The sequence below is a fragment of the Salmo trutta genome, chromosome 4 (genome assembly GCF_901001165.1).
Source record: "Salmo trutta chromosome 4, fSalTru1.1, whole genome shotgun sequence".
Taxonomy (NCBI): Eukaryota; Metazoa; Chordata; class Actinopteri; order Salmoniformes; family Salmonidae; genus Salmo; species Salmo trutta.
In genome coordinates, this window is record NC_042960.1 from 65,984,974 (window position 1) to 65,998,403 (window position 13,430).

The 13,430-nt window shown below is 40.8% G+C and overlaps 1 protein-coding gene across 3 annotated transcripts in view; it reads right to left on the reverse strand.

The window, feature by feature from the left end:
* ano3 (anoctamin 3) overlaps window positions 1-13,430 on the reverse strand; it is a 130,248-nt gene that overhangs the window by 37,593 nt on the left and 79,225 nt on the right. For all 3 annotated transcript variants that reach the window (XM_029751849.1, XM_029751848.1, XM_029751847.1), the window contains exons 12-15: window positions 12,943-13,077; window positions 12,313-12,409; window positions 10,711-10,771; window positions 3,852-3,934 (exon numbers count right to left, since the gene is read on the reverse strand). In XM_029751849.1, the coding sequence (XP_029607709.1) occupies window positions 3,852-3,934; window positions 10,711-10,771; window positions 12,313-12,409; window positions 12,943-13,077 (376 nt within the window). The remainder of the gene's footprint in view (window positions 1-3,851; window positions 3,935-10,710; window positions 10,772-12,312; window positions 12,410-12,942; window positions 13,078-13,430) is intronic.

Consider the following 13,430-nt stretch of genomic DNA (forward strand, 5'->3'; position numbering starts at 1 on the left):
AAATATATTTTATATTTTGAGATTCTTCAAAGTAGCCACCCTTTGCCTTGATGACAGTCTTGGCATTCTCTCAACCAGCTTCATGAGGTAGTCACCTGGAATGCATTTCAATTAATAGGTGTGCCTCGTTAAAAGTTAATTTGTGGAATTTCTTTCATTCTTAATGCGTTTGAGCCAATCAGTTGTGTTGTAACAAGGTAGGGGTGGGGATACAGAAGGTAGCCCTAATTGGTAAAAGACCAAGTCCATATTATGTCAAGAACAGCTCAAATAAGCAAAGAGAAACGACAGTCCATCATTACTTTAAGACATGAAGGTCCATCAATCCGGAAAATTTCAAGAACTTTGGAAGTTTCTTCAAGTGCAGTCGCAAAAACCATCAAGCGCTATGATGAAACTGGCTCTCATGAGAACCGCCACAGGAAAGGAAGACTCAGAGTTACCTCTACTGCAGAGGATAAGTTCATTAGAGTTACCAGCCTCAGAAATTGCAGCCCAAATAAATGCTTCACAGAGTTCAAGTAACAGACAGATTTCAACATCAACTGTTCAGAGGAGAATGCGTGAATCAGGCCTTCATGGTCAAATTGCTGCAAAGAAACCATTACTTAAAACCTGTTAGGGCTAGGGGGCAGTATTTACACGGCCGGATAAAAAACGTACCCGATTTAATCTGGTTACTACTCCTACCTAGTAACTAGAATATGCATATATTATATTGGCTTTGGATAGGAAACACCCTAAAGTTTCTAAAACTGTTTGAATGGTGTCTGTGAGTATAACAGAACTCATATGGCAGGCAAAAACCTGAGAGATTCCTTTACAGGAAGTGCCCTCTCTGACCATTTCTTGGCCTTCTGTGCCATCTCTTTCCACAACAAAGGATCTCTGCGGTAACGTGACACTTCCTACGGCTCCCATAGGCTCTCAGAGCCCAGGAAAAAGCTGAATGATGTCATTCCAGCCCCAGGCTGAAACACATTATCGCCTTTGTCAAGTGGCCCATCAGGGGACAATGGACGACCGACCCAGTGCTTTATTTTCTTTCCTCTATTTACCTAAACGCAGATTCCCGGTCGGAATATTATCGCCTTTTTACGAGAAAAATGGCATAAAAATTTATTTTAAACAGCGGTTGACATGCTTCGAAGTACGGTAATGGAATATTTAGAAATGTTTTGTCACGAAATGCGCCATGCTCGTAACCCTTATTTACCTTTCGGATAGTGTCTTGAACGCACGAACAAAACGCCGCTGTTTGGATATAACTATGGATTATTTGGGACCAAACCAACATTTGTTATTGAAGTAGAAAATCCTGGGAGTGCATTCTGACGAAGAACAGCAAAGGTAATAACATTTTTGTTATAGTAAATCTGATTTTGGTGAGGGCTAAACTTGGTCGGTGTCTAAATAGCTAGCCCTGTGATGCCGGGCTATCTACTGAGAATATTGCAAAATGTGCTTTCACCGAAAAGCTATTTTAAAATCGGACATATCAAGTGCATAGAGGAGTTCTGTATCTATAATTCTTAAAATAATTGTTATGCTTTTTGTGAACGTTTATCGTGAGTAATTTAGTAAATTGTTATTAAATTCACCGGAAGTTTGCGGGGGGTATGCTAGTTCTGAACGTCACATGCTAATGTAAAAAGCTGGTTTTTGATATAAATATGAACTTGATTGAACAAAACATGCATGTATTGTATAACATAATGTCCTAGGGTTGTCATCTGATGAAGATCATCAAAGGTTAGTGCTGCATTTAGCTGTGGTTTGGGTTTATGTGACATTATATGCTAGCTTGAAAAATGGGTGTCTGATTATTTCTGGCTGGGTACTCTGCTGACATAATCTAATGTTTTGCTTTCGTTGTAAAGCCTTTTTGAAATCGGACAGTGTGGTTAGATTAAAACCTCTTAGCGTTCCCCTAGGATAGGGGGCGCTACAGCGTGTTTTGGAAAAAAATCGTGCCCATTTTAAACGGCCTACTACGCAAACTCAGAAGCTAGGATATGCATATAATTAATACTTGTGGATAGAAAACACCCTAAAGTTTCTAAAACTGTTTGAATGGTGTCTGTGAGTATAACAGAACTCATATGGCAGTCAAAACCCCGAGACAGATCGAAACAGGAAGTGGAATTCTGAATTGCGGACTCTACTTCATCACGGTGCCTATTAATCACACCGTGAGCTATGGTTCATTGAGCACTTCCTATTGCTTCCACTCGATGTCCCCAGTCTTTATAAAGTGGTTTGGGTCTCCTACTGTGGAAACTGCCTGAAAGAGAGGATATGGAACGCAGTGACATGGGGAGGGCCATCACCATTATGACGTGGGCGCCCTTGGTTACCCCCACCTTTCGAAACGTTTTGAAAGACAATGAAATCGTCCCCTTGAATGTTATTGGATCTGAGGTTGTAAAAGGCCCGAAAGATTTATGTTATACAACGTTTGACATGTTTGAACGAACCTAAATGTAAAAAAATATATATTTTGGTAAGAGAGGTTTCGCGCTCACAACGGTACTTTTGTTGCTGCCTTCAGGACGCCCTAACCAGAACAAGCTTTTGGGACATAAAGGAATAGCTTTTTCGAACGAAAATACATTTCTTGTGGACCTGGGATTCCTGGAAGTGCATTCTGATGAAGATAATCAAAGGTAAGGAAATATTTTCAAAAATATACAAGACTAGTTTTGATATGCGATTGTTCCAAGATGGCGCTGACCTGTAACGTTAGCCTATTTTTCAGAGTATCGCATCCTCTTTCATCGCAAAGTATGATTACCCAGTAAAGTTATTTTTAAATCTGGAAAAATTGGTGCTTTCAAGAGATATTCATGTATAAATCTTAGAATGACAATATTACATTTTAAAAATGTTTTCGAATAGTAATTTAGTAAATTGTAGCCCAGTTTCACCTAATGCATTTGAGGAAAAATAGTTAGTCAACGTCACGCGCCGATGTAAAATGCTGTTTTTATATATAAATATGAACTTTATCGAACAAAAGAATGCATGTGTTGTGTAACATGATGTCCTAGGAGTGTCATCTGATGAAGATTGTCAAAGGTTAGTGCTGCATTTAGCTGTTTTTTGGTTATTTGTGATGCATGTGGTTGGTCGGAAAATGGCTATGTGGCTACTTTTACGATGTACTCCTCTAACATAATCTAATGTTGTGCTTTTGCTGTAAAGCCTTTTTGAAATCGGACTACGTGGGTCGATTCAGGAGAGGTGTATCTATAAAACGATATAACATAGTCCTATATTTGAAAATAAAAAAATATGACATTTTGTTATGCTAATGAGGATAGGATTTCGTCCCACATACCCTAGAGAGGTTAAGGACACCAATAATAATAAGAGATTTGCTCGGGCAAAGAAACACAAGCAAAGAAACACAAACATAAAAAATAGTAAAAATAAAGAAAAACCCTTGAATGAGTAGGTGTGTCCACACTTTTGACTGGTACTGTGTGTGGAAAAGTGTGGACACACCTACTCATTCAAGGGTTTTTCTTTATTTCTACTATTTTTCTACATTGTAGAATAATAGTGAAGACATCAAAACTATGCAATAACACATATGGAATCATGTAGTAACCAAAAAACTGTTAAACAAATCAAAATATATTTTAGATTCTACATGTCTTTGACATATCATATTAATATACCAGATATTGCTAACCTCTTCCTCTACCCAATCAATAGTTTCTAAATGACTTGACCGTATCATACGTAACATAATGACGTTATGTAGTAGTATAGTAGTAGTAGTAGTATACATGACCAGTATCACATGATATCATATTAATAAAGCAGATATTGGTGGATAGACCAACCTCTTCCTCCTCCCAGTCGATGAGGTCCCAGTCATAAGTCAGCTCCGCCCTCCTCCTCTTCCAGAACTCCAAGAACACCGTGGCTACAGGGACAACATTCCAACAGAACACGGATGAATCAACATTCCATGGAATGACTGAATTGATTTATTCCAGTATATAGAAAATAGAAATAGATTAATATAACTGCAATGCAGCTTGACAGACAGATGGTTCGAGATACATATTGTCTCTTGGAGTTCCCTGACATCTCTTGGCGGTGCCCAGCGTCGATATTTGTAAAAATTGTGGGAGGGGCCACATTGATATTTCAATCCTCGAGGGGGAATAACTCTATGGCATATTCCCTGAACACAGAAACATTGGATACACGAGAATTATGGTGATTTCTAATACCGATGCAAATAGCAATATTTTGAATCGGCAGCAAGATTTGGGCAGAATTTGAGTCATTCTATGCCTGTTTAATTTAGCAGTCTCCTGTTCCGGATATAGTTTAACATAGACTGACCCACTTCTCTGTTTAAAGAGGAGTACAGGAGGAAGAGCAGCCAATCAGATGGGCCGACCCATTTTTCATCTGAGCCTCATGTGCTGCAGAGCTGTTGCTTCCTGCTCATCTACACTGCCACTAGAAAAGTCTGCCACTGTAACAACCAGTCTGATTGGACCTAGACTTGCTGTCCAGGTGTATACACATTTGTTCCATACTGATGAACGAGACTTGAAAAGATGCCATTACGAGACCAGACGGGTCTACTGTGACCCCAGACACACCTGTCACGATAGAGGTTTCATTTACTGTGACCCCAGACACACCAGTCACGATAGAGGCTTCATTTACTGTGACCCCAGACACACCAGTCACGATAGAGGTTTCATTTACTGTGACCCCAGACACACCAGTCACGATAGAGGCTTCATTTACTGTGACCCCAGACACACCAGTCACAATAGAGGTTTCATTTACTGTGACCCCAGACACACCAGTCACAATAGAGGCTTCATTTACTGTGACCCCAGACACACCAGTCACAATAGAGGCTTCATTTACTGTGACCCCAGACACACCAGTCACAATAGAGGCTTCATTTACTGTGACCCCAGACACACCAGTCACAATAGAGGTTTCATTTACTGTGACCCCAGATACACCAGTCACAATAGAGGTTTCATTTACTGTGACCCCAGACACACCAGTCACAATAGAGGCTTCATTTACTGTGACCCCAGACACACCAGTCACAATAGAGGTTTCATTTACAGTGACCCCAGACACACCAGTCACAATAGAGGCTTCATTTACTGTGACCCCAGACACACCAGTCACAATAGAGGTTTCATTTACTGTGACCCCAGACACACCAGTCACAATAGAGGTTTCATTTACTGTGACCCCAGACACACCAGTCACAATAGCCCAGCAAGTTTCCCCTGAACCGGGGTGATTATTCAGCAGACCAGCCTAGCTGACAGGGTGATTATTCAGCAGACCAGCCTAAGTGACGGGGTGATTACTCAGCAGACCAGCCTAGCTGACAGGGTGATTATTCAGCAGACCAGTTTAAGTGACAGGGTGATTATTGAGCAGACCAGCCTAGCTGACAGGGTGATTATTCAGCAGACCAGCCTAACTGACAGGGTGATTATTCAGCAGACCAGCTTAACTGACAGGGTGATTATTGAGCAGACCAGCCTAACTGACAGGGTGATTATTGAGCAGACCAGCCTAACTGACAGGGTGATTATTGAGCAGACCAGCTTAAGTGACGGGGTGATTATTGAGCAGACCAGCTTAAGTGACGGGGTGATTATTCAGCAGACCAGCTTAAGTGACGGGGTGATTATTCAGACCAGCCTAACTGACAGGGTAATTATTCAGCAGACCAGCCTAACTGACAGGGTGATTATTCAACAGACCAGCCTAACTGACCAGGTGATTATTCAGACCAGCCTAGCTGATGGGATGATTATTCAGCAGACCAGCCTAACTGACAGGGTGATTATTCAGACCAGCCTAGCTGGTGGATGCTGGTAAATGGATCTATAGTACAGCGTGTTTGGCTGCAGCAGCCTACAGTGAGTTTCCTATTGATCGTAATGGAGTCAGTGCCTCGGTCCCATAAGGCACCCTATTCTCATGGTCGATGGTCCCTGGTCAAAAGTAGGTCACTATAAAGGGAACAGGGTACCATTTGGGACAAATCCTGGATGTTTTCCATTTCCTGTCCTGGAGGTGTGGACAGAGCTGAGGGAAGATTGCTTTGGATGGGTGTTAAGAGAATGATGCTGGGACACAGTCCAACAGGAGCGGTGTTAGCTAACATCAGTGTGAGACTGTACTGCGTGGGTGTTTCCTCTCAAAGAGCACATGAACGCACACACAACCTCTCCCTCCTGGGTGTTTCATTACTAATTACTATTAGACTTAATTAGTAGGGGAGACTGGGTAACAAAGTAACAGTTTTAGAGTTTTACTTACTATGAAAATAATATTTCAGGTAGATTCATAATACCTTTATACAAACAACATACATGTACTTGCTACCATTACACACTGTAACAACGTTTCTAGGACCTACCTGTTGTTTACAATTCAACCGACAGTGGTGGAATTGAAATGTTCCCCTTGTATTTCTCACAGGGTTAATTGTAACAGGCTGCAGGGTTAATTGTAACAGGCTGCAGGGTTAATTGTAACTGGCTGTGGGGTTAATTGTAACAGGCTGTGGGGTTAATTGTAACAGGCTGTGGGGTTAATTGTAACAGGCTGCAGGGTTAATTGTAACTGGCTGCGGGGTTAATTGTAACTGGCTGTGGGGTTAATTGTAACAGGCTGTGGGGTTAATTGTAACAGGCTGCAGGGTTAATTGTAACACTGTCTTCAATGGTAAAAATCTTCTAAATATCAGTTTGAAACTAGATGAAAATACACAACTTTTTTTATATATACAGTACCAGTCAAAATTTTGGACACACCTACTCATTCAAGGGTTTTTACATCATAGAATAATAGTGAAGACATCAAAACTATGAAATAACAAATATGGAATCATGTAGTAACCAAAAAAGTGTTAAACAAATCAAAATATATTTTAGATTCTTCAAAGTAGCCACCCTTTGCCTTGATGACAGCTTTGCACACTCTTGGAACACTCTTTGCATTTTCTCAGCCAGCTTCATGTGGTAGTCACCTGGTATGCATTTCATTGAACAGGTGTGCCTTGTTAAAAGTTAATTTGTGGAATTGATTTCCTTCTTAAAGCGTTTGAGCCAATCAGTTGTGTTGTGACAAGGTAGGGGTGATATACAGAAGATAGCCCTACTTGGTAAAAGACCACGTCCATATTATGGCAAGAACAGCTTAAATGAGCAAAGAGAAACGACAGTCCATCATTACTTTAAGACATGAAGGTCAGTCAATACGGAAAATGTCAAGAACTTTGAACTTTGTTTCAGAGGAATGGAAGACCCAGAGTTGCCTCTGCTGCAGAGGATAAGTTCATTAGCGTTACCAGGGTGGCTACTTTGAAGAATCTCAAATGTAAAACATATTTTGATTGGTTTCACACTTTTTTGGTTACTCCCTGATTCCAGTTGTATTTTTCATAGTTTTAATGTCTTCACTATTATTCTACAATGTAGAAAATAGTGAAAATAAAAGAAAAACCCTTGAATGAGTAGGTACACTACCGTTCAAAAGTTTGGGGTCATTTAGAAATGTCCTTGTTTTTGAAAGAAAAGCAAATGTTTTTGTCCATTAAAATAACATCAAACTGATCAGAAACACAGTATAGACATTATTAATGTTGTAAATGACTATTGTAGCTGGAAACGGCAGATGTTTTATGGAATATCTACATAGGCGTACAGAGGCCCGCTATCAGCAACCATCACTCCTGTGTTCCAATGGCACGTTGTGTTAGCTAATCCAAGTTTATAATTTTAAAAGGCTAATTGATCATTAAAAAACCCTTTTGTAATTATGTTAGCACAGCTGAAAACTGTTGTACTGATTAAAGAAGCAATAAAACTGGCCTTCTTTAGACTAGTTGAGTATCAGCATTTGTGGGTTCGATTATACGCTCAAAGTGGCTAGAAACAAAGAACATTCTTCTGAAACTCGACAGTCTACTCTTGTTCTGAGAAATGAAGGCTATTCCATGCGAGAAATTGTCAAGAAACTGAAGATCTGATACAGCGCTGTGTACTACTCCCTTCACAGAACAGCGCAAACTGGCTCTAACCAGAATAGAAAGAGGAGTGGGAGGCCTAGAGTGTCTAGTTTGAGAAACAGATGCCTCACAAGTCCTCAACTGGCAGCTTCATTAAAAAGTACCTGCAAAACACCAGTCTCAACGTCAACAGTAAAGAGGCGACTCCGGGATGCTGGCCTTCTAGGCAGAGTAGCAAAGAAAAATCTCAGACTGGCCAATAAAAATAAAATATTAAGATGGGCAAAAGAACACAGACACTGGACAGAGGAGCTCTGCCTAGAAGGCCAGTATCCCGGAGTCGCCTCTTCACTGTTGACATTGAGACTGATGTTTTGCGGGTACTATTTAATGAAGCTGCCAGTTGAGGACTTGTGAGGCGTTTGTTTCTCAAACTAGACACTCTAATGATCAAATAGCATTTTAAAATGATAAACTTGGATTAGCTAACACAACGTGCCATTGGAACACAGGAGTGATGGTTGCTGATAATGGGTCTCTGTACGCCTATGTAGATATTCCATAAAAAATCTGCCGTTTCCAGCTACACTAGTCATTTACAACATGATATTTTAATGGACAAAAAATGTGCTTTTCTTTCAAACAAGGACATTTCTAAGTGACCCCAAACTTTTGAACGGTAGTGTACGTCCAAACGTACGACTGGTACTGTATATACTGTATATATTTTAGTAATGGACCCTATCTATATGTTCGTAAAATAAAAATGTCTTATTAGTTAAATGATAAAGGAGAAGTACAATCATTCACATTCTAGATTTTATTTTAAAGTGAATTGGTTTCATAGGACAGTTTTACTTTCTACTGTATGTAAAATGCTCTCCAGCTATTGTGTTGATTTCTCAGGTGAATATGTTATTTGGTTGCCTTGGAGCCGTGTTCAGCTCTAAAAGGATCAGTTTTGCTATAAATAGATTCAATGTGGAAAACTGTTACAGTGGTGTAATGGTAAATGGTGTGTCTGTGTGTATTTGCCCACAAATGATTGAAAATAACCAAATCTATTGTGCCATTGGATCATGCAACTGAGCTAATATCTTTTTTTTTTTAAGCTTTAGGGACTCCAAATTCACTGAACATAAAAATAAACGCAACAACTTCAAAGATTTAACTGAGTTAATGTTCATAGAAGGTAATCAGTCAATTGAAATACATTCATTAGGCCTTAATCTATGGATTTCACATGACTGGGAATACAGATACGCATCTGTTCGTCACAGATACCTTAAAAAAAAGAGGTAGGGGCGTAGATCAGAAAACCAGTCAGTATCTGGTATGACCACCATTTGCCGCGCAACACATCTCCTTCGCACAGAGTTGATCAAGCTGTTGATTGTGGCCTGTGGAACGTTGTCCCACTCCTCTTCAATGGCTGTGCGAAGTTGCTGGATCCAGAGCATCCCAAACATGCTCAATGGGTGACCTGTATGGTGAGTACGCAGGCCATCGAAGAACTAGCACATTTTCAGCTTCCAGGAATTATGTACAGATCCTTGCAACATGGGGCCATACATTATCATGCTGAAACATGAAGTGATGGCGGGTGGATGAATGGCACGACAATGGGCCTCGGGATCTCTTCATGGTATCTCTATGCATTCAAATTGCCATTGATAAAATGCAATTGTATTTGTTGTCCGTAGCTTATGTCTGCCCATAACATAACCCCACCGCCACCATGGGGCACTTGGTCACAACGCTGACATCAGCAAACCGCTCTCCCACACAACGCAATACACACTGTCTGCCATCTGCCCTGTACAGTTGAAACCGGGATTCATTCATGAAGAGCACACTTCTCCAGTGTGCCAGTGGCCATCGATGGTGAGCATTTACCCACTGAAGTCGGTTACGATGCCGACCTGTAGTCAAGTCAAGACCCTGGTGAGGACGATGAGTACGCAGATGAGCTTCCCTGTGATGGTTTCTGACAGCTTGTGCAGAAATTCTTCGGTTGTGCAAAACCACAGTTTCATCAGCTGTCCAGGTGGCTTGTCTCAGACGTTCCCGCAGGTGAAGAAGCCGGATGTGGAGGTCCTGGGCTGGTGTGGTTACATGTGGTCTGCTGTTGTGAGGCCGGTTGGACAACTGCCAAATTCTCTAAAATGACATTGGAGGCGGCTTATGGTAGAGAAATGAACATTCAATGGTGGACATTCCTGTAGTCAGCATGCCAATTGCACGCTCCCTCAAAAGGCGTGAGGCGTCTGTGGCATTGTGTTGTGTGACATAACTGCACATTTTAGAGTGGCCTTTTATTGTCCCCAGCACAAGGTGCACCTGTGTAATGATCATGCTGTTTAATCAGCTTCTTGATATGCCACACCTGTCAGGTGGATGGATTATCTTGGCAAAGGAGAAATGCTCAAATTTGTCCACAACATTTGAGAGAAATAAGCTTTTTGTGCGAATGGAACATTTCTGTGATCATTTATTTCAGCTCATGAAACATGGTACCAACACTTTTTACATGTTGTGTTTATATTTTTGTTCAGTGTATCATAAAAGGGCTTTATAAATACATTTGATTGATTGATTGATTTCTACTTTTCCACAACAGTAATAGAAAAGGCTGAGAGAAAGAGAGAGGCCACAGAAAAATACCAAATAATCTCTTTACCTACCCCATATTGCCATAAAGATAGCAAAGAACACAGTTCCTCCATTGTCGAAGAGATGGGTCACCTGCAGAAAAACACATTGATCTACATAAACAATTTTCTTCTAGTTCTATTCATTGTAACTGGTTAATAATCAGTCAATCCAGGATTTTGAGATTCTACGCTTGAAGATTTATTTTTTTGTTGCTAAATCAATTCCCTGCATATTATGTTACTGCTTGCACATTTCACCAATCAGGGCACAATAACCACAAAAAAACTAAAACGGTCAAATCATCACAACATTACACATAAAACTGTCTGATCATCACACTCCAACATGAGGGCTCCAATTTTAACCAATCACCACACTTTTACAGCATGAAATTGTTAAATAAAGTGACACGTCAACACAATGTCCCGCCCGTCAGTGCATATCTGTGACAAATTTGACAAAACATCATCACAAATTGCCATGCAAAATGTCAGAACTGCAGTGGAAAAAGCAAGCATTTTTTCAAGCAAATTCTAGAGAGACTGAATAATCAATACTCTCATAAAAATGTTTGCATGACTATCGCTTTTGATAAAGGCATCTGGTAGACGGCATATTGTTATTATTACCTTCTGGAATGGGGCACCATTACTCGAACATTTACAATATAATATCACAGCAAAACAAAACTGATTGTAATGATGTCCTTTTTCAACCAGTTTTGCCCACTTCACTACTGCATGAAAATACATCCACATCACAACCACATACGTTAAGGCAGGTCATACAGCCGTTAAACCCTTCAAATTCAACTCTGGACCTTGAAGCCACTTCCACTTCTTTTGTTCTTTCTTCCCCTCTAATTAGAGACTGATTTAGACCTGGGACACCGGGTAGTATTGGCGATTCATTATCATGCAGAACCTAAAAGCAGCAGTAGTCTGGACCTCATAGGGTAAGATTTGAATAACCCTGCATTAAGCATTCCTGTCATGACTGCTCAGCATAGCTTAACAATAATATGCATCAACTGTTGTGTGATTGATCCTCAGGGACAGTAATAGTACTAGTTAACTGTTGTGTGATTGATCCTCAGGGACAGTAACAGTACTAGTTAACTGGTGTGTGATTGATCCTCAGGGACAGTAATAGTACTAGTTAACTGGTGTGTGATTGATACTCAGGGACAGTAATAGTACTAGTTAACTGTTGTGTGATTGATACTCAGGGACAGTAACAGTACTAGTTAACTGTTGTGTGATTGATACTCAGGGACAGCAATAGGGACAGTAATAGTACTAGATAACAGTAGTACTTCTGTTTACTACAGTACTTCTACACCTACAGCATACCAGCATAGCGTTCTATTTTTAAACCTGTTAGCTCTAATTCCTCAGGGCATTTACTACTCTCAGAAGCCACCAAATGTTGTGTGGCTAGCTAGCACATTTATGTTAGCGATCTCAAACTGTTAAGAGAGATTAGCATTTAATTGACCTTTGCATAGACACAGCTATTATATTCCACTCTGAGCTAACAGGGTGAAATAGAACAGAATAGAACTTAATAGAATAGAACAGAATAGAACATAACAGAATAGAACAGAATAGATTTATGGTCTAATTACTGACCTTTGCATAGACACAGCTGTCACTGAGTTTCCAGGGGTTGCAGTTTTCCTCACACATAGGACACATGATAGTAGTGTTGGCCTCACAGATCTCTTTACTGAAGGGACAGACATAGGATAACTTCATAAACAATTGAACCAGACATAGAGATCAGGCATAAAGAGATCGAAATGTATTAAAGTTAAGGTTAGGGGTGTTAAGTTTAGGTTTAAAGTTAAGGTTAGGGGTGCTAAATTGAAGTTCAAGGTTAGGGGGTTAGGGGTGTTAAATTTAGGGTTAAGGTTACGCATAGGGTTAATGTAAACCCTTTCAAATCTGCAGGCTGTATACACTGCCAGAACAATAACAATATCATTGAGAGTTGTTGGGTGTCCTGACTGGCACCCTAATCTCTTTATAGTGCCACGACTTTTGACTAGGGCCCATAGGCTCTGTTGTGCACTATAAAGGGAATAGGGTATCATTTGGGATGCCTATAAGAGCTCGGGTCAAAGGGAAGAGGGTATCATTTGGGATGCCTATAAGGGCTCGGGTCAAAGGGAAGAGGGTATCATTTGGGATGCCTATAAGGGCTCGGGTCAAAGGGAAGAGGGTATCATTTGGGATGCATTGTGGTGTGTCCTGACTGACCTGACTTGGCTGGTGTCCATGGTAAGGAATCCGTAGAGGAAGACGAGGAGACCCACCAGAGCTGCAGGGATCAGCATGCCAGTGTACCAACCCAGCCAGGCAAAGTACAGCCCAATCTTCTCCCCAAAGTAACGCCTGGAGAGGAGAGTCCAATGAACAAGATAAATTAGCAAAAGCTTCCTAACATGGTCGACCTTGAAATTCAAACCCGGCTGTATTTGCCAACCAGGCACAGAACAGGTGTGGCAGGGAACAAATACTTTGTAACCGAACAGGCGTGGTAGGGAACAAATACTTTGTAACCAACCAGGCAAAGAACAGGTGTGGCAGGGAACAAATACTTTGTAACCAAACAGGCGTGGTAGGGAACAAATAATTTGTAACCAACCAGGCAAGGAACAGGCGTGGCAGGGAACAATTACTTTGTAACCAACCAGGCAAGGAACAGGCGTGGTAGGGAACAAATAATTTGTAACCAACCAGGCAAG